The 19,921-nt window shown below is 40.1% G+C and overlaps 1 protein-coding gene across 1 annotated transcript in view; it reads left to right on the top strand.

Annotated features, from left to right (window-relative positions):
• The window catches only part of TSHR (thyroid stimulating hormone receptor), a 91,086-nt gene that overhangs the window by 40,339 nt on the left and 30,826 nt on the right, over nt 1-19,921 (top strand). The window contains exons 2-5 of the mRNA XM_054566986.1: nt 6,115-6,186; nt 7,978-8,052; nt 15,783-15,857; nt 18,730-18,804. Coding sequence (XP_054422961.1) covers nt 6,115-6,186; nt 7,978-8,052; nt 15,783-15,857; nt 18,730-18,804 — 297 coding nt within the window. The remainder of the gene's footprint in view (nt 1-6,114; nt 6,187-7,977; nt 8,053-15,782; nt 15,858-18,729; nt 18,805-19,921) is intronic.

The raw sequence follows: 19,921 nt of genomic DNA, 5'->3' as shown, positions 1-19,921 counted from the left end.
CACACAGTCCTGCCTTCCCCTCTTTGCCCAGTCAGGCCAGTCAGGCCAGTCAGGGGTACCGTCCTTCAGAGGAAAAAAAAACAGAGAAGTCCTGAGCTCAGCTAGGCAGGCCTCTCGCTGTTCCCAGCACCATCTGCTGCCCTGCCACGATCTCCAGTTCTTAATTCAGAATCACGTGGCACCTTCTCACAGCCCACTAGCAAGAGTCCTTCCTCCCCTTTCCTTCGCACATGGTCTTCACATTGTTGCATCATGGAGCGAACCATCTCTGAGTTCTCATGCACACCTGCTGTAACTGGGACGGGGTGGGCGGGGGACAGAGTGGGGGAGCAGCTGCCCAGTTACATCCTCAGTTAAAGTTATGCAAACCTTCCCTGTTAGGCTTGCTGATATGCAAAACAACCATCTTTGCATATGAGGTATGAAGCTATCCTCCTGTTACTGACATGCAAAGTGACTCTCAATTGCTCTGCTCCCTGTCTCCTATCCCCCATGGCAGCCTGCCTGGGTGGGGGAGGGGAGAATATCCTATATTTTTCTTGGACACCTCAATTTCTGGACCCATTACAAATCCCCTTTGGGAGGAGCCTAGCTGCACCCTGTTACAAACTCTCACAGGAGAATCTCATAACTTGCTTTAAGTAAGAAGTGGGGGCGGGAGAAGGTCAGAGAGTCCTTCCTGCACCTGCCATTTCTCAAATTCCTCCAGTTTAAAAAATTCAATTTGTTAAGGTGATATATGTTGGGGTGACATGTCCTGAACCCCACATTCCTCAATCTGAAACTTTCTCCAAGAAGTTTGAATGTCCAGAAACTTAATTGGTAAGTTGTCCCATGTCCCATGAATCAGTCTCTCAGTCCTGGGAATAAGTCAGTCCTAAACAGTTATGTCTCATTTCACGGGGCAGTGATATGGGTGGGACTATGGCACCCAGGCACCCACCTAAATTAGGCCTCTATATGGTGTTAGTTAACAGGCATTTAACAAGATACATTTCAGTGGAAATAAAAGGGGAAAAAAAGGTTAATGGTTAAAACAAATGATAAATTCAGTTTTTGAGTCCAGAGGGCAAGAAGATTTCCAGATGTTGGGTACAGGGCATCTTCAGGTGATTAGGACCGACGGTAACAGTCCAGTGATTTTCCTGGTTTACAGTTTGAATATCTCTGATGATAACAGTGGGTGTTCCACTGAACTTTCTGAGTGGCCCAAACAGCAGTAGGCAGGAAAACTACCCACATGTGATCTGTCATGATAAAGTTAATAATCATCGGCCAGCTTCAGTTTTCAGGGCTATGGGAAATGAGTAGTTTTGGTCTTCAGTGATGCCAAGTCAGGAAGGTGGGAAAAAATTGGAAACATTAATTATTGATAAAATGCACAAATGACAGGATCCAGTTTGTAAAGAAATGAAAATAGCTCAAATATAATAAACATTCACAAAGGTGGATTATAGTTTTTCATTGAAATAGATGTTTTTCCTCTACAGTCACCTCCATTTCTACAAAAGACAATCAAAGACTATTTCTATTTGCAAAAATAAGTCCAGTCTCATTAAAATTGGCCTAATCAGTTACAGGGCAACAAGAAGAATGATTGATCATATAAACTCTTCTCAAGTATGTTTTGGAAGAGACCTCTGAGAAATCTCAACATTGGTTCAAAGTCAAAAAGATTTTATTCAAAATTTTATTTTGGGAAGTTTTTCAAAATATCAAAAAAATGTGAACACTTCCCTAGCTGGTGTGGCTCAGTGGACTGAGCACTAGCTTGTAAACCAAACAGCCACCCGGTTTGATTCCCCATGTAGGGACACATACCTGGGTTGTGGGCCAGGTCCCCAGCAGGGGGTGTGTGAGACACAACCACACATTGATGTTTCCCTCTCTCCCTCCCTTTCCCTCTCTAAAAATAAATAAATACGTAAAAAGTTTTTAAAAAATGTGAACACTTGATTAAATAAGACACCGGTCATCTATTTAACCAAAGTGACAATAAAAGATTTTAAAGGCTAACATAGAAGGTTACATAACTATGAAGAAAACCCTTTTAATATCAAGAAGGTTAGATTTTCTTTAATCAAAGGACCTAATAAAAGCAACATGAAGCACAGGAAGTTATTTTGATAGAGCACAGAATCTTTGTTTCCTGGGTGAATTACTTGAGGTGACTAACAGCCTGCATACCCAGACAGGTGAAAAACCAAGCCACGCTCTCAGAACACAAACAAAACCCACAGGAAAGTAATAGCTCTCCCTGGGATGGAGGATCAACCAATATACAATATACAAATTCATGAGAGTCACAATCCAAACAACTAACTCTAGTAAATATTTGTTTTTTTCCCTGCTAATCTGAATTTGGAAAAGAAGGGGCAAAGAGAAATTTTATCTCCTTCTCTCAACTAAGCAAGACAGATTCACAAAACTGGTACAGTGAGAACTCTTACCTCTGCCAGCTTTTTGTCAGCTGTCCCAGACCTCAACTGCAGTGTCCAAGGAGAGCGGGGTATCCCAGCCTTTTACTGCCCCATCCGCGCTGCCAGAAACTATAGGGGAGGGAAATACATATTTTTTTTTCCTTCTAGCCTAGCCTACTAGCTGGAGCTTTCTAACAGATGATAGATTTACAAGAGAAAAGCAACTTTATTTCTTCTGAGTTTTATGTGACATGGAAGCCTTCAGAGGGAAATGAGGAGGTGAAGTAGTTAAACTTGAACATTTTTATGCTTGTTTCATGAAGAGTGGAAAGTCAGAGGAAAATGTAATAGGACAAGGAGTCTGAAGTAAGAGTAGTTAACTGGGGGAACTCAGCAAGGCGTCTTCACTTAGACTCCTCTAGGTGTCTTCAGAGATGTTCTTTCTTTGAGTATAAGGAGGACACGTCCTACATGAGGATTTTATAACATGCTTCAGGGGAGAAGGAGGGTCAGAGAGTCTTTCCTGCACCTGCTATTTCTCAAGTTCTTCCTGCCTAAAATATTCAATATGCCAAGGTGCCATATTTGGGAACAGTGTGTCCTGAACCCTGTCAACTACAACTAACTCAGTAGTAGGAGAGAGATATTTGTTCACCTTAAAGTGTGTATGTGTTTATACGTGTGAGAGAAAGAAAGAATTCAAGAACCATGTATATTGTGCTTCAGGAATTCATACATTGGGAAAGGATACAAATAGGACTTGAATCTTTAGCCCGAAGTTTATTAAATTGCATTTTTTAAAAGATTTTATTTATTTATTTTTAGAGAAAGGGAGGGAGAAAGAGAGGGACAGAAACATCAATGCAAGGTGACCTCTCACTCACTCCCAACAGCGGACCTGGCCCGCAACCCAGGCATGTGCCCTGACTGGGAATTGAACCAGTGACCCTTTGGTTTGCAGGCCTGCACTCAATCCATTGAGCCACACCAGCCAGAGCTAAACTACATTTAGGTGCTATTTCGGTTCCAAGTCAAACACCTTAGAAACCATTACCCTAATGTTCTTTTCAATTAAATACGTTATTCACTTTTGAACACAGAATAAACCGAAAATGTTTAGCCAACGTACATCATAAATGAGGTCCACATTACCTACAAGCAGTGTGTGCAATCTTACAGTGAGTGTGCTTCAAGACCCACGCCCTAGGACATGCTCTGTCAGTCAGACTGTCTTTGAGCTTAAGAAACTCAATATCCTTGGGTGATACTGAACAGGTGTATATCTTATCCTTTGTTTCCCTTTGTCATGGCCCAATTTTTCTCAGAGATCTCAGACGACTTGTTATTCTCCTGTCTTTGTAACATCAGAATCTTGGATCTGGACCAATAGGCTTTTAATCAATCCAATTAAGGGAATGCAAGTAGGAGTCCTGCGAGGAAGGGCAGGGACCTGAACTTATAGGACCTGAGTTTCTGAAATCAGACTAAGGCAACACTGGGCTTGACGCAGAAACACCAATGTTTGCAAAGGGCGCACCGTCTACCCTTTTGTCTTTCACATCACCTCCCACCCTCCAAGTTAATAGGTCCTTTTATTTATTTTTATTTAGGTATAGTTGGTATGCAATATTATATTAGCTATAATAGTTTCAGGTGCACTATACAATGATTTGACTTTTTTTATACCTTATACTGTGATCACCCCACTTATATTAGTAATCATCTGTCAACACCATGCAAACTTATCACAATATTATTGACTATATGATTGAATAGGTTCTTTTATTGACTAATTTGGTCCTGCTGAGGCTTTGATTGGGCAAGTTACAGATGTAATTCTTAATAAGCAGACATGCTATACCAAGTAAAAGGAACGGCTATAAATACGCCTTTAGTGATGTAGAGGCCTTTAGTATTGGGAGGGGAAGCATTTGATTGTCCTATGATTAGGTCTCAGCCCTTCTGCAAGCCTGTGCCTCTAGGCTGTGAACTTCCCAAGTATTTCTCAGTGTTTTTCTCTCCCCTTCGTAGGACAGGAAGGCGCCACTGGGCTGCAGCTGTGTTATTTCCCTTCCCCGGGTCTGGCAGACTTCGGTTAACTAGTTTCCCCTGCGGGCAGGCCTTGTTAAGCAGAGGGAAGAACAGTCCTGTGGTGTACTTCCAACTAGTTCCTTATCCCCTCTCTTTGCTAGAGGCACAAGGAGATTTTTTTCTGATATTTACTATTAGAGTCTGGTCAGGATAGTGGAGATAAACCTCACGAAATTGTGGAGGACCCTCTATGACTGGGTCCCCTTGGAGTGTTCAACTCTCACAGTTGTCCACTCTGGGCCTCCAGCAATTCGTCGTGACAGTGCCGGGGTTCCTAGCCCACCACTGCGACCCCAGCCGCCTTCACTCTGGAGTCTCTGCTCTGCGAGGCCGGATGCCCTGTGTCTTTGGCAGTCTCTTCAGCCTTGGGGACAGCAGTTGGCCCTATGTTGTCCCTCTCTTATGGGCACAAGAAGAGTGTTTGATTTTTCGGTCTTATCAGCTTTTTGCTTATTGTTAAAATGGAGGGGTGACTTCCTGGTTCCTGATGAGCAGAACTAGAAACCAGAAGTTCTAAATACAGGGTAGGGCAAAAGTATGTTTATAGCTGTGAGTACACAAAACACAGTGTTTATTCTTGCATTATTTATTAATTATGGTGTTATTTTTCACATGAACAAGTTGCCCATCTCTGTACTTAGGACTTCCCAGTTTCCAGTTCTCCAAAAATTAGTAGTTCAAAGAATGCATAGATCAAGGAAATCGATTGTTTAAAAATATCCCTGCAGCCTAGAAAGGAAAACACACAATTTCAGTCTAAATCTTCAAATAACATGATAAATGGATGGTATGTGATTACCAATTTTTAAATGGTAAAACAGACCCATAGAGAAGAAGGTAAGCATGACGCAGAGTGAGTTAGGACTGCAGGCACACCTTTTCCCATACAGGATTGTATGTATTTGAGCAGCTGCTATAGCAAAGAAAGGAAGTAAACAAGGAGCACCGAGGTGGGGAGACATCCTGGAGTGCATGAAGATGTCCCATTATCTATAAAGAAAACAGTCTCAGACTTCTGAAAGGTAACCAAAAAAGCAAACTGGAAGGAAAGCCTCAACATTTACGTTTCTTATGCAACGAAGATGTCATGATCCTGAGGAGAATTAGCTTGTCAGTCAGTGATTTCCAAACTGCAGCAAGGAGATGATTTAATAAGGTAATAGGGGAAGGGACTTTTGCTCAGGCAAAAATATTGTAACCTTCCCACTATTTTTCATCTTTAATAGATACCAAATACTTTTAATTCCTCTTAATATTCTGATGGCATTCCAAGACATTTCCATTGACAAGCACATATATGAATTCTGTAGTCCTAAGAAACTTATGACTATATTAAGTTGCTCTTTAGTTAGCAAACTGCATATGATGTTCAATATGGCAAACCAATTTACAGCTAACTCAAAGATGAAGTTTGAAGATTTATTTTCTGCATTTGAATCTCACTCTTAATTCTTGTTTTGTTAGGGGAAAATGTATCTTTGTTTTTCCATTGAGTATTACGTTTGTTGATTATGTACAATGAAATATATGTATTCTGTATAATTAAGGTGAGTTATTAGAAAAGTCCAATGATTAAAACTCTAATCATGTAACATTTTTATAGGAAGTTTACAGAGACTCATCTGAAAACCATTCCCAGTTGCGCATTTTCAAATCTGCCCAATATTTCCAGGATGTAAGTCATTTTTTTAACATAAAAAGTTTGCAGTTATGACATGTTATTTTGTAAATGTGTTCTATCCAGAAAAATCACCTCCATATGTAGTATATATGAAAATTTTATGTACAAGATGTTTATTTGATTTTGCTACATCTCTATTCCCTAATTACTAAATGATTTTTTAAAACTAAAGTAAATTTAAATTCATTTGTTCTTGAAAATTTAATGATTCTTGATGTATTTTAATACACCTCAGGATATGGCAAAATCTTACTTAATAAGCATTTTGCCATAAATATAGCCAATGATTTCAGATTTCATTATTACCTGATACAACTAACTCCTGAAGGAATATCTCTACCCTGATCAGTTCTTATAGTTTAGGCCTGCATCACAAACTTCCTTCCAAACATTATCATCTTGGTGTCCCACAAGCAGGACAAACAGCATGTCCAAAATAAACTCAACATGTTCCCCCTAAACTGCTTCTTCCCCGCTCCCCCTTTAACAGTAGCACCATTTAGTGGTCTGTAAGCTAAAACCCTCAAATTCTCATTCAGCTCTTACTTCTCCCTCATCTCCCTTATACAATTGCCTGTTTTATGTCTCCACTTGTCTATATTCATGCATTCACTTGACAAATATTTACTGAGCCCTACATTATGCACATTAGGATCATCTGGGAAGCTTTATAAAATAAAAGTGTTTGCTCCATCCCTCATAAACACTCACTTAATTATCCTTCACCAAGTCTCAGACATCTCTTATGTTTTAATAGCTTTTCTGGTAGATCAGTTGTATGGCAGGGTTAACAAGCTCCACTATGGCAACAGGTGGACACCATCTGCTAATTGTTAATTTTCCCAAATATCATAGACATTCCTCTCAATAAAAAGCAGTCACTGAACTTGGCTGCATTAGTCATTCTCATTACAAGATGGAATTTGAGGAGACTATTTGAAATGCCATTCCTTATGTATTCTTGTAGTTAGAGGTTTTTCTTCCTCCCTTTTTAGTACATAAAATGTTTCTTACCTTTTACTTATAAAATTCAAAACAAACCTTGAATTTTTAGCCTCATCAAAATGAAGAAGAGAATTATTGAGATAATATGTAGTCATTACCCTATGGAATGTTCCACTACAGCATTGTGGATTTCTCTTCATCTTCTTTGAAATTACTTCTCTAATTCCCTGTTATTAGGTATTCCATTAAAAAATATCTCATTCATTCCTGAGTTCTTTTGTAACATCTTTCCTTTTCTGCTCTTTTGTGTAACTTACCTATTCTCTCATTTATTCAGTCATTCACTTACCACATGTTTGTTAGGAGCGTACCACATGTCAAGCACTGTGAAAGGATCTGAGGTTCAGTGGCCACCAGAAACAAACATGGTTCTCCATTTCAGACAATTTGGGGCATAATGGGACAACGTCAATCAAATATCTGCCAAACAGTTGCCAAGTTGCACTGTGATGATTAGGGAAAGAAGTTCATGCTGCTATGAGGATATATTATGAGAAATTTGACCTAATCAGGAAATTTGGGGAAAGCTTCTGAAGGAAGTATCAGTTAAATGAAACCTGAAGGATGAAGAGAACTTCAGATATTAGGAAACTTTCAGGTCTCAAAGGATCTAAAAAAAAAAAAAGTAATTAATTTTAACATTATTAGGAAGGAACCATGAGTTTGTATATGTTTTATGATCTGGGGAGCCCCTGGCAAAGAAGTTATGTCAAAATAGTATGTTTGGAGTTCACAACCCTACTAACTCCTTACTTTGTCTTATGTTTTTGTGATGTTCAGCTACTTATCAATAGATGCAACTCTGCAGCGGCTGGAATCACATTCCTTCTACAATTTGAGTAGAATGACTCACATGTAAGTACAATGAAAAATGCAGCATAGGTCCTGAATAGTATCACTCTGTGGGTTGGACATTGTCCTGCAAACCAAAAGGTCGCTGGTTCGATTCCAGGTCAGGGCACTTACCTGGGTTTCAGACCATGTCCCCAGATGGTAGTGTGTAAGAAGCCCCCGATCTCTCCCTCTCTTTCTCCCTTCTCCTCTCTAAAAAAATAAACAAATAAAATAGTTTTTGAAAAAATAAAATGAAAAATGCAGCATAGACTCAAACCACCGCCACTCTTGATTGATAATTTTAGGATTCTAGATGGCAATGACTGTCCAGCTATAGCTAATAATGGGAAGACCATATGGAGAAGTCCTTAGATTACATGATGACAGAGAAGGGCCCAGCTGAGCCCGACCTTCTAGCAATCCCCAGGCATGGAACCCGCCAGACTGATCCAGACACCAGCTAAGTACCAAACAGTGATCCCAGCGGATTCCATAGGGAGCAGAAGAATCACCAAGTTTAGCACTGGCTGAAATCCTAATCCACAAAATTGAGCTATAATAAATGGTTGTTATTTTAGCCACTTTGTTGGGGGTAATTTGATAGCCAGGAGAGGTGGCAATTATACTGGTGTATCAGTTAAGGACGATTAAAAGACATTGAGGTTTTGCTAAAGAAAACTACAAAGACTGGCAGGTTTTTCTTGTAAGTTATTGAGGGTCCTAAGTGGATACAATTCAGGTCTCCCCAGTTTTAAAATTCAGCTGGGATACTAGTTTGACTCAAAAGTGTACATCTGATAAAGATTTATACTTGTAGAGTGAAACACTGGCGGCCGCTTCCATCTTCTGTTTCATTTCCTCTCTAAAGAAACCAGTAGTATGTAGATGGCTGCCGGTTTTGCTTCTATTAATAGTATCTACCAGTCACTGACTGCCTTCTATGGGCAAGCACTCTACTAAAAGTGCTTCGCGCACACTGTCCCACTTGGTCTCACTAAGCCTCAGTTGCTACTGTGTAAAAGGAAGATGGTAACACATACCGGGCAGAGCTCCTACCTAGGTTTGCTCGCTAAGACACAACAGTCAGAATTTGAAACCAAGAATGTCTGCCTCCAAAACCAATGCAAAACCATAATGTCTCTTTAATGAAAAGCAGACATAATTAAATAAAATGCTGCCTTCAGAAGGATGTTTTTTACTTTTATGTGGATTTTTTTAAATCACAGGTAAATAAAAATTCTACAGCTAGGTACATAAAATGTGTGGTTTTTGGTAAATAGTCTAATAACACTTAATTTTGTCAATTCATTAAATTGAATCAAGTGGATTTATCAACCAGTCTTAGTCCTGATCATTACATAATCATGAAAGTAGCAATATCTATCTTCCAGGCAATTTGAAGAATTACTTTCATAAAGTTCTATTTCCAGTGAAAAAATCTGCTAATAAACTTACATTTTCCTCAATCTGCTTCAAAAATCTGAACATTTATAAACTATATTTGAATTAACATCTATTATTTTAAATTCCTCAATAAATTAGAAGATGCATCAAAATCATGACTGGCATCCTGTGATTACAGATTATTTTCTCCCAGTCACATAATGGAATGTTAGTGCTAAAATACTTCATTGATAATTATCAAAATAGACTAAGATTTCTTTAATTGAAAGGCCTTGATAATGTAAGAGATGACTTATTCTATGAATTTATTGACTATTACTGAAAAGTGAGTGCTAGTTTAAAAACAGGACTTTAGAAGCTAAAGATCTAATATATTCCAAGAACTTTGTCAGACGCTATACTTTTGACCCAGTAATTTCATGTCTATAAATTTTCCTTAATAAAATAAACACAGGAGTGAGAAAAAGTTTACATAAAAAAGTCATTTGTCGCAGTGCTAATATATAATAGCAAAAATTTGGAAACTACCCACCTGCTTAGCTATTAGAATGGTTTAATATGAAATACTGAGCAAGCACTAGAAGTCTGTTGTCATCGACCATTTGATCCCAGAGGAAATACTTTTGACGTAATGCTATTTAAAAAAAAAAAAGATATACTTACAAACAGGGAAAAAACCTGATTTTTTTTGAGTCACGGAATGATAGGAGGTTTCACTTTTATTATCTTTATAGTCAATTGAAATAAATTTTTTAAAAAATTACAGTTTCCTTTAATATGCATTAATCTTGAAATTAATACTTGAGGTTAAAATACATGGGTGATCTATGATGTGATAAAAGCCTATCATAAAATGTTACTTTACAATTAATTTACCTAACTCTAGTCCCAGTTTCCACCTTGGTATTGTACAACATTTAAAGCATCCAAAGTACCACAATGATGGCTTTGCCAATATATACTTATCTTGTTTTTAAAGCAATTAAATAATTAGTTTCTACTTCACTGTATCTCCCAGAGCACGCAGAAAAATTGTGCATAATCGATGTCCAATAATTATTTGTTTAATTTTAGTGACTCTCACTCTCGTCCACCCACCAGAGTGAACAGACCTAGTAATATCAGAGTGGCCCACTTCCCTTCTTTTTATTTTTCTTAATTATTGGAACTTAAAAGCAGACTAGTAACAATATTGAAAATAAAAATAAAGTAAAGGTCACAAAGAAGCTGGGGACTGGCTGAGAGCTAGGTTTTTTGCTAATGGTTTCCTTCGGTTTCTTGTTTAAAATAATGTCGGCTTCCACATTACTGCATTTATATTTTTTAAAAGTCCAGCTATGCTGATGGGGCAGTTTCTCAGCTCTTTGGGCACCTCATGCTAAGTCATCTCCTTGCCCTGTGCGAGCCTGAAGCTTCTTCATCTCCCTTGGCCCCATCGGGCTTGGGAGGTGAAATGCCAGTTTGGCTTCGCTATTGCCCTCGATTTGTTTCCCAGCTTGGCGTGCTTTTTGCTCATGGACTGGGGATGTTTAGGGTGTGGGCAAATACCTCTAAGCCTGAGGATCACTGTCAAATGCCACGATCGAATGCCTTTTGGGAAGGGGGACACCAGACAAGGGAAGGAAATCAGTAGTTGGAAAGTTCCTTAATTCGAGGGGTTTTAGGCCTCCATTCCCCCTCTTTTGGCCCCTGACTCCACAACCTGAGAAGCCCCTCCTCTCACCTTGCCAATTTCCCATATTCTTAGGGTTTAGCCTGGGCTACTAAGTGCTTCCCACAATGCCAGTTGTTTTAAATAAGCCAGTTTCTCTTTTCTTGGCTCTTACTGAGACTTAAATGTTTCTCAGAAAAAGGAAAAAAAAACAGAATCTAGACAATGATTAAAATGAACATATGCTACATTATTTATCTTCTGGTTTCTGAAAACACTGCACACTGGGCATCAAGGTAACACTTTTTTCCTAAATGTCTATTTTATTTGAAATCTAATGAAGGGAAATTAAGCAATAATGAGTATTTAAAGTTTTTCTTAGTTCTGACGGATGATTTCCCATTCCTTAAAAAAAAAAAAGCTGAATTTGGAGTGAGAAGTCCTAGAAGCCCAGGGTTGCCTCTAACTGTTTAACAGGAGATGGGGTGCTTCACTTTTCTAAATGTGTCTCCCCTGTTGAGTCTGCAAAATGAGGGGGCTATCACCTCCTTCACTTAAGTCAGCTCTGCCATTCCCTCATGGGCAGAACCATCTTGAGTCATATGAAGTACGCCCAGTCCCTTTTTACCCTTTAACCTTCCAAGGCTGGGCTTTTCTAACCTATAAGCTTCATGATCCTCAAATATTTCCCCAACACAGCTAAATCACCCCACTCCACAGAAAAGCATACTTGAAGATTTGAACAGACTATCTGGCCCTGCATGTTTTTTTAATTTAAAAATTGATATAGAATCTCTATTGCTTTGCTTTGATTGTTTGTTTTTCTGTTTTAACTTGAGGATTTTTGCATGCCTTTTATACCTTTTTCTTCTTTTGAACAAGATAAAAAGTGAAAATCACACACTCCTAGTCTCCAAACCTATCTACTGGAGATGAACACCATAAACAGTGTACTCTGTATTTTACTTATTGTACTGATGTTCATTGTACTGATTTGGGTAGGCCAATTACTGTAAGAAATGGACAAACATAGAACAAGGGGAAGGGAACCACAGTTTATTTCTTGCTCCAGGGACAATCCCGGGTGAAGGAGAAGGTCGGCCGGGCAGCTCTCCCCGACGCAGTCACCCGGGGTCCTGGGTTGCTGACTCAGCAGCCCCTCCACCTTCAGCTTTTGTTCACACCTACTATGGAAGACACCTCCATTCCAACCCGTTGTGCTCAGTTACATTTAGGTTTTCTTTCCCTCTGTGGCCTCAGCTTCCTGGCAGCGTAGCTACCCTCCCATACGATTGGACCGTGATTGCTTAACTGAAAACTGTGTGGTTCACATTCAGCCTCCCAGGCATCCTTGGAACTCATTCATACAGGAATCCCTCTTTCACCCTTGTCACATTATCAGAGGTTCTGTGGTACTTAGCTTGATTCCTCCTTGCTTTCTTTCTTAGAGGAGGTTATACCAGCTACATTCACTTCTGACCTTGTCTCAGTTTAGTTAACTACTGGCAGTTCAAAACCCTTCCCCGTTCAAAACCCCTCTCCTTCTTTGCTTCAGCAGATATTTATTTTTTTCTTAGCTTTATTGAGCTACAGTTAACAATACAATATTGAGTAAGTTTAACGTATAAGGTACAGATTTGATACATTTAGCTATTGCACAATGATTTCTGCCATAGTAATGGCTAATACCTCCATCCTGTCACGTAATTACTATTTCTTTTTTGTAAGAACATTAAAGATCACTCTTAGCAACTTCCAAGTACATAATACAGTACTATTCACTATAGTCACTGTGCTATATATTAGAGCCATAAAAGTTATTAATCTTATAACTGGAAGTTGGTTCCCTTGATCAGTATCTCCCCAGCCTTTTGTAACAACCACTTTGTGCCCTATTTCTCTGAGTTCAACGTCTTTAGATTCCACATATAAGTGATACCATATACAGAGTTTCCCTTTCTCTCAGCATTGATTTTTTTTTTTTAAGTCACTTGTGAGCAAATATTGAGCTGACTGCCTTCTTACCTCAAAAAACGGCTTCTTTTCCCTGGTGTTTTCTTGCCGTATCTCCTACTCATCTTTCCTTGAACTCTTACGGTTCCCCCAGAAATCCATCGGCTCTTTGTGTCTCCCCGCCCCCTCTCCTGCAGACTCTCGCACCTCTTTCTTCTCTCACAGCAGCCATGAAGGGTGCAGCTCATTTAATCAGCTGTAACCAGCAGCACGGCCTCAATTCCTTTCATTCATTACCTCTAAAGCTGATTCATTTGGCTGTACCTCTTTTCACTGTAACATTCTCTTGGGTCACTCACTGAAGCCTGCTTATTCAACCATAGTCTCTTAAAGAACAATTTTCTAGACTACAAACCACACTCAAGACAGCTTCCTAAACTCTCCTAAATAGTTTGCATTTGATTGTCTCTGGCAGCAGCTCAAACCCTCCTCCCCAGATGGAAAGCTCCGGTGGGGAGTTTATCGCTCACGCTGCAGAGAAGGTGCACAGCCGCGACAGAGTCTGATGATTGTCCCTCCCTGGGGCAGGGCGGGAGAGAGAGGAGATTGTGCAGCAGGTGGCCGCCCGCCTCAGTTTACCCGGGACAGAGGGAGTTCCAGGGGTGGAGCGCTTTTAGCTTCAAAACAGCACAAAAATGTAAATCTAGTTTAAGGTGGGTCTTTCAATGCAGGGTCCTGGTTAGGAAAAGATCATGATGTGATAGGATTAGTAGAAACAAGACAAAGATTTTGAAGTGAGGGTTCTGAGAGTTCTGGAATATAAACTATTGATGCTTCCTGTTGAAGCTTCATGGGTCTCTCAAGAACCTCCCGTAATGAACAATAAAGTTATTTATCTGGGAAAAAGTTCTGTAATGAAAACAATGGGCCAGTAAGGTTTTATTAACATAGACAGTAAACTGAGGTCGGGGAGGGGTAGATATGTTCTGTTCTCAGAGTTCATTCCATCCTCTTTTCCAAGGTCAGTTTCATATCTACATCCTTAGTCAAATACCAAACCTAGTGTTTTGGTGTTGTTCTGCTTTTACATTTTGTATGAACATTGCAGCCCAACCCAAGCTCTTGATGTCTGCTCTTTCATTCCACCTAGGAGAATAACAGTAATAAAATTAATGTTTACAGAGCCCTCACTGTGGGCTAAGTCACACATCAAGTTTCTTACCGGCATTATTCAATCCTAACAAGTCTTATGAAACAGGCGCTGTTATTGTCCCTATTTACATGAGGAAACTGTCTCCAAAGGTCAAGGAACTTACCACAGGTCATGTAGCCAGAGTAGCAGAGCCAGATTTGATCTCAGGTCCCCCTGACTATTTAACAATAAAAAGGAGCAAACTACTGATATATGCTATGTGGATGAACCTCACAGACACTATGCTAAAGGAAAAAAGCCAGACATAGAAGAATACATATTTGTGATTCCATTTATACGAAATGCCCAGATAAGGCAAATTTATGGAGATAGAAAGCAGTTCTTAGGTATGGCAGAGAGGGTGGGAATTAGCTGCAAATGGGCATATGGTTACTTTTGTCATTGATAAATAGGTTCTAAAACTGGATTATGGTGATGGTTGCACAATTCTATAAATTTACCAAAAATCTGCCCTGGCTGGTGTGGCTCAGTGGATTGAGCCTTGGCCTACGAACGAAAAGGTCATTGGTTTGATTCCCGGTCAGGGTACATGCCTGGGTTGCAGGCCAGGTCCCCAGCTGGGTGTGTGCAAAAGGCAACCAGTCAATGTTTCTCCCTCCCTCCCCTATCTCTCAAAAAATAAATAAATAAAATCTTTAAAAATGTTTTTTTTTAATTTACCAAAAATCATTTAATTGTATACCTGGAATGCATGAATTTTGTGGAAATTCTCCTTCATTATTCTAAGTCTTGTAATTGTCACTATGAGCAACTGAATGCAGGTTCCTTTAGGCATCAAGCCTTAGGTGCCATCCAAAAGAGGAAAGGCCATGGGTCTTCCTGGGCTCTTCTATCCTCTTCATATAAGCACAGGCAGTGCCTTGAAACTCTTCTAACCAATCTACATATGTTGACCACATTTAATTTAACCGATGACAGCATAATTTCACTAATGCTAACTGTGCATTTTGAAGAACATGCCTATAAACCCAACTATGTAAGTTACAGGCATACGTGATATCACACCACATGTGCAGAAGAGTCTTAAAATTGCTGACATAGAAAAATAAACATAAGCTAACTGTGGAGACTCACCACACCCACATGTCTGAAATCGCAATTAACAGAGGGACCTCACTGCCCTCGTCGCTTTGCTGCCATCCATCAAAGCTGCTCAACCCCGCAACGAGGGCCAGGATACTTGGTACTGTTAAAAATAAAGGTTTCTGTCTTCCACAAACAATGGAAGAGGTTTTTCTTTCCTATTTGTACCGAAAGGAAGAAAAGGCTCTGAGACTGTGATTAGGAGAAAGGTTGCCCATAAATGCAAATGGACCAAAACTAAGTTGACGATGTGAGAGGCTGAACAGCTCCTGTGTCCCTGCGAGGAGCCCCGAGCACTATGTTGGGACTGACTCCCAGCAGGGAGAGTCCGTGGGATGTCACATCAAGTGTATTCTTCTCGTGTCCTACCTGATTTATGTTGTTTTATCTTTGATAAGAACAGAAATGGATGTATTGTGGTGAATGTGCTCCTTGTAACTTTTATAGAGAGATTCGGAATACAAGAAGCTTAACTTTCATAGACCCTGGTGCCCTAAAAGAGCTGCCTCTTCTGAAGTTCCTGTAAGTATTAGCCCTATGCTAATCCCATTTTTAATTTTTTTCTAGAGAATTATAATGTTATTGTCTACCAGGAATCCCCTTAAGATGATGTGAGCCAGGATCATTTTTTAGTGGTATAAGGCCTGACTCAAATCATGTCCTGTGGCTTATTCCCCACCCTTTCCCACCGGGCACAATATCGGACGAAATGATCCACATTCTTAAAAACCCATTCAGCCCTCGCTGGTGTGGCTCAGTGGGCTGGGCATCACCCTACAAACCGAAAGGTCACGGGTTCCATCCCTGGTCAGGGCACATGCCTGGGTTGGGGGTCAGGCTCCTGGCTGGGGGCATTCAAGAGACAAAAAATTGGTGTTTCTCTCACATATCAATGTTTCTCTCTCTCTCTTTCTCCCTCCTTTCCACTCGCTCTAAAAATAAATAAAATATTTAAAAAAATAAAAAACCTATTCAAAAGTCAGCACATAGTGCTGGGACCAAACACCTGCTCCAAGAGACATAAAGGAGAAAATGCCTATATATATGTTTTTAAGTAGAGTATAACAGAACAAAAGAAAATTAAAACCTGTGAGCACCCACTGGTCAATTTTATTAGAAAATGGATCTCGCAAATATATTAAAGCAGTGGCTACATAGCAAAAATAAAAAAGCCACAAAGGGTAAAATCCAATCTCTTGATGATTGTGGGGACAAAAATGGAAGGGACAGCACTTACCGCTTTGTTTTGGTGCCACCTTAATCATACCTGATGAGAGCAGGAACCACATTGGTGTTCTCTGTTGCATCTTTCCTGGCTCATACACAATAGGCATTCAACAAAAATGTGTCTGGTGGACGTCCATGCGTGGCCTCAGGTCCTCTAGGCTCCAGCTGGAAGGGCCCTTCCTATTTCCCCTTTCCTGCTCACGTGCACTGTAAAAGGTAAGACCACAAAAAAATTAGGAAGGAAAAAATAAAAATCAACCTTCATTCCAATGCCCAGAAATAGCCACTATTAACACGGTTCATGTTCATCTAGGGATTTTAAATAAAAGTATATAGCCATATATATTTTATGAAATAAGTCTTTAAGGGTGAGTAGATGTTATCTAGGAAAAGAAGGGGTTTGAGGTAGAAGAAAAACACAGATGGATGGAAAAGTATGATGAAGACACAAAAATAGCCCTGGCTGGGTGGTTCACTCAGTTGGAGCATCTTCCCATACACCAAAAGGTTACAGGTTTGATCCCTGGTTGGGCATGTACAGGAGGTAACCAATTAATGTTTCTCTCTCACATCAATGTTTCTCTCTCTCTCTTACTGTCCCTCCCCCTCTCTCTAAAATCAATAAATACATATTCTCAGGTCAGAGCTTAAAACAAAAGACGGCATGGGGTGGGTGGAACTAAGAATAGTTCAGTATTGAAGGGGTAGGAGCACGAGATGCTGGAAGACTAGAAAAGGATGTTAATGGGTTATGTGGCTGAAGGGGTATCTGGGGAGTGACAACACCCCATGGGACAAGGCAGTCACTCCTGTATGGACTTTGTGTTTCAATCAATAAATAACTCTTTGACATAATGATCCCCTGCTATGGACAAGGCTCTGTGGGGAGCACATAAGATAGTAAAATACTGTCCTTGCCTTCAAGAAGCTTATAGTCTCTTTGGGAAGGTTACTGTATATGAAATTGAAAAGTTCCTCCCATACAGGAGAATAATGGTAAGTGAAAATGAGAACTACATACATTATTGGGGGTACAGGTAATCAGAGGAGATACCAAAAAGGAGCTAGACTTGTCTAGGGCTTTGAGTAGAGAGGTCCTGATCCAAGTCCCTAATTGGCATTTCAGCCATTTCCTATAGATTCCCCACTTAAATCTCGGGCCTTTTGCCCCTTCTCTCCCACATGAACTGCTATTGCATCGGACTAGTTTGTTTTTATCCCTCCTTTGTTATTGGCAATGTCCCATTTGCTCCTTCTGGGGCCTCTGGCTCCTGCTTCCTCTTCCAACCCTATGCCTCCCTCCTCCTCTGGAGACAGTCAGGGCAGAATTTGCCTTAGAAGGTACATCAGTGGAACTCGAGCTTTCTCAGCTGGAAGACTTTCATTTAAAGCTTCACTGCTAGTGTCTGGGTCTCTTGCCTCACCATCCCAAACCTCTCAAAAAAGATCCGGTTCTACTGTCTACATTCGAGCAGCTACCAACTTAATCTGCGGGACATCCAGAGCCTGAGAGTTTTTGTGTTTATGCCGTTAATGCACATCTTTTAATTTTGACATTTTATTCTGATGATACAAACTTTGGAAAGGGACCATGTCTTTGACAGTTTTCCATACTTGGCGGGACACGGATTTTAAATGGGATTGCTGCGCAGTACTCCCAGTGACTGCCCAGGGAAAACCGTTCCTGCGAAATGGTGAGCACAGTGCAAAGTAGGGTTTGAAAAAGGGAGCTTGGCTTGGAGTTGGGTAATTAAATTGTCTTCCTGCCTCATTCCTATAATCCATCCCTCCAAGACATACACAGGAACACCCACAACGTCCTCCAGTTAAAGCAAGAAAATCACACACACACACACACACACACACACACACACACACACAGAAATATAGGAATCTTACTTCACTCAGATGATCCCCAGATTCTTCTAAACAAAAAAAGATGTTTTGGCACCGGTGGACCAGATTAGATTATTGCACCTTCAGGGAATATTTTCTCACGCAAGGGTGAGGATTTTCCCATAGCCACTGGGGAAGTCAGGATTTGACTGTAGTTTAACTTCAAAACCCATGATTTCAGCTATTACATTATCCTACTTCTCATATGTTAATTTATTTAGCTGATTTCTATTTTCTTCTTCTTCTTCTTTTTTTTTTTTTTTTACTTTAGTGGCATTTTCAACACTGGGCTTAACATATTCCCTGACCTGACCAAAGTCTATTCCACTGATGTGTTCTTTATACTGTAAGTATGCATACTTGCAATGTTTGGCAATATTTTATTTGTCACTGGCAAGGAATAGAGTGCAGCCATTGGTGTTGGCCAAAGCCAAGTAGAGCAATTGTCTTAGAAGGAAGCAGTGCTCAGCTGTGACAAATGCACTGAGGGCGGAGGCATGGCCATTGGGCTTAGTAATGTGGGGCGCTGGTGATCCTGACAAGGTCGGCTCCAGGGGGCGCTGTCGGTGGAGAGTCTGGTTAGAGGGGGCTAGAGGGAGAATCAGAGAGTGAGAACGACAAACTCCTGAGAAGTTTTACCGCTAAAAGGGGGCAGAAAATGTCTCCGAAGTTGATGGATATTGGGTCAGGAGAAAAGGTTAATTGTACTTGTTTTTCCATTGTAGAAATTATGGCATTTTTTTTTTGTTGATAGAAATGATTAAATAGAAGGCAATTTTGATGATGATGATGAAACTTTATTTTTCACCTAGTTTTTTAATACTTTTTAAACACTTTCCAATGCATTATCAAGGGTGCTCCTCTGAACCACTGTATTAAGTCAAAAAAGGAAGTTATAAATTTTCCATTCTACAAATGAGAAAACTGAGGAAGAGAAAACCTGAGTGATTTTGTCTGAGCAGAGTCCCAAGGAGTGGTCACTAGAGGTGCTCAAATTACTTCCTGTGACTTTTGATCGACCCTGGGGTCTTTACGAAAACCTGTGATACAGTGAGGTTTCTTACCTAGATGTGCAGAAGTGAAAGGATGTACACAAAAGAGAATTACAGGTTGAGTTCGCATCACCGAGTCAGCAAAATGTGGAGTGATAGGATTTTGCTAGAAGAAATTGACCATGCTTCTTTGCTGCAGCAGAGCGCAGTTAAAAATGCAGGCAGTCTTCCAGCAACTAGATTGGTATAGAAATGTTTTCCGGGAGCACCTACTTGGCAGCATTTTCCAAGTGGAGGACACTTACTCATGAAATGAAATTCATTGATCTCATTCTACCAACTCTTTTTAGAAAGTGCCATATACTTAGAAAATTCTGGTTGCTATGGACAAAGTGTTTGTCACAGATTCACAAGAAGTCTCTGGGACCTACTTGCTCCCCTTGCAGATAAGAGTTGAATCAGGGACTTCAG

This window comes from Pteronotus mesoamericanus, unplaced genomic scaffold (assembly GCF_021234165.1).
Source record: "Pteronotus mesoamericanus isolate MK-2021 breed Mesoamerican mustached bat unplaced genomic scaffold, CSHL_Meso_final contig_182, whole genome shotgun sequence".
NCBI classification, from domain to species: Eukaryota; Metazoa; Chordata; class Mammalia; order Chiroptera; family Mormoopidae; genus Pteronotus; species Pteronotus mesoamericanus.
Note: the sequence above shows the minus strand (reverse complement) of the source record. Positions and strands in the feature narration are given on the sequence as shown.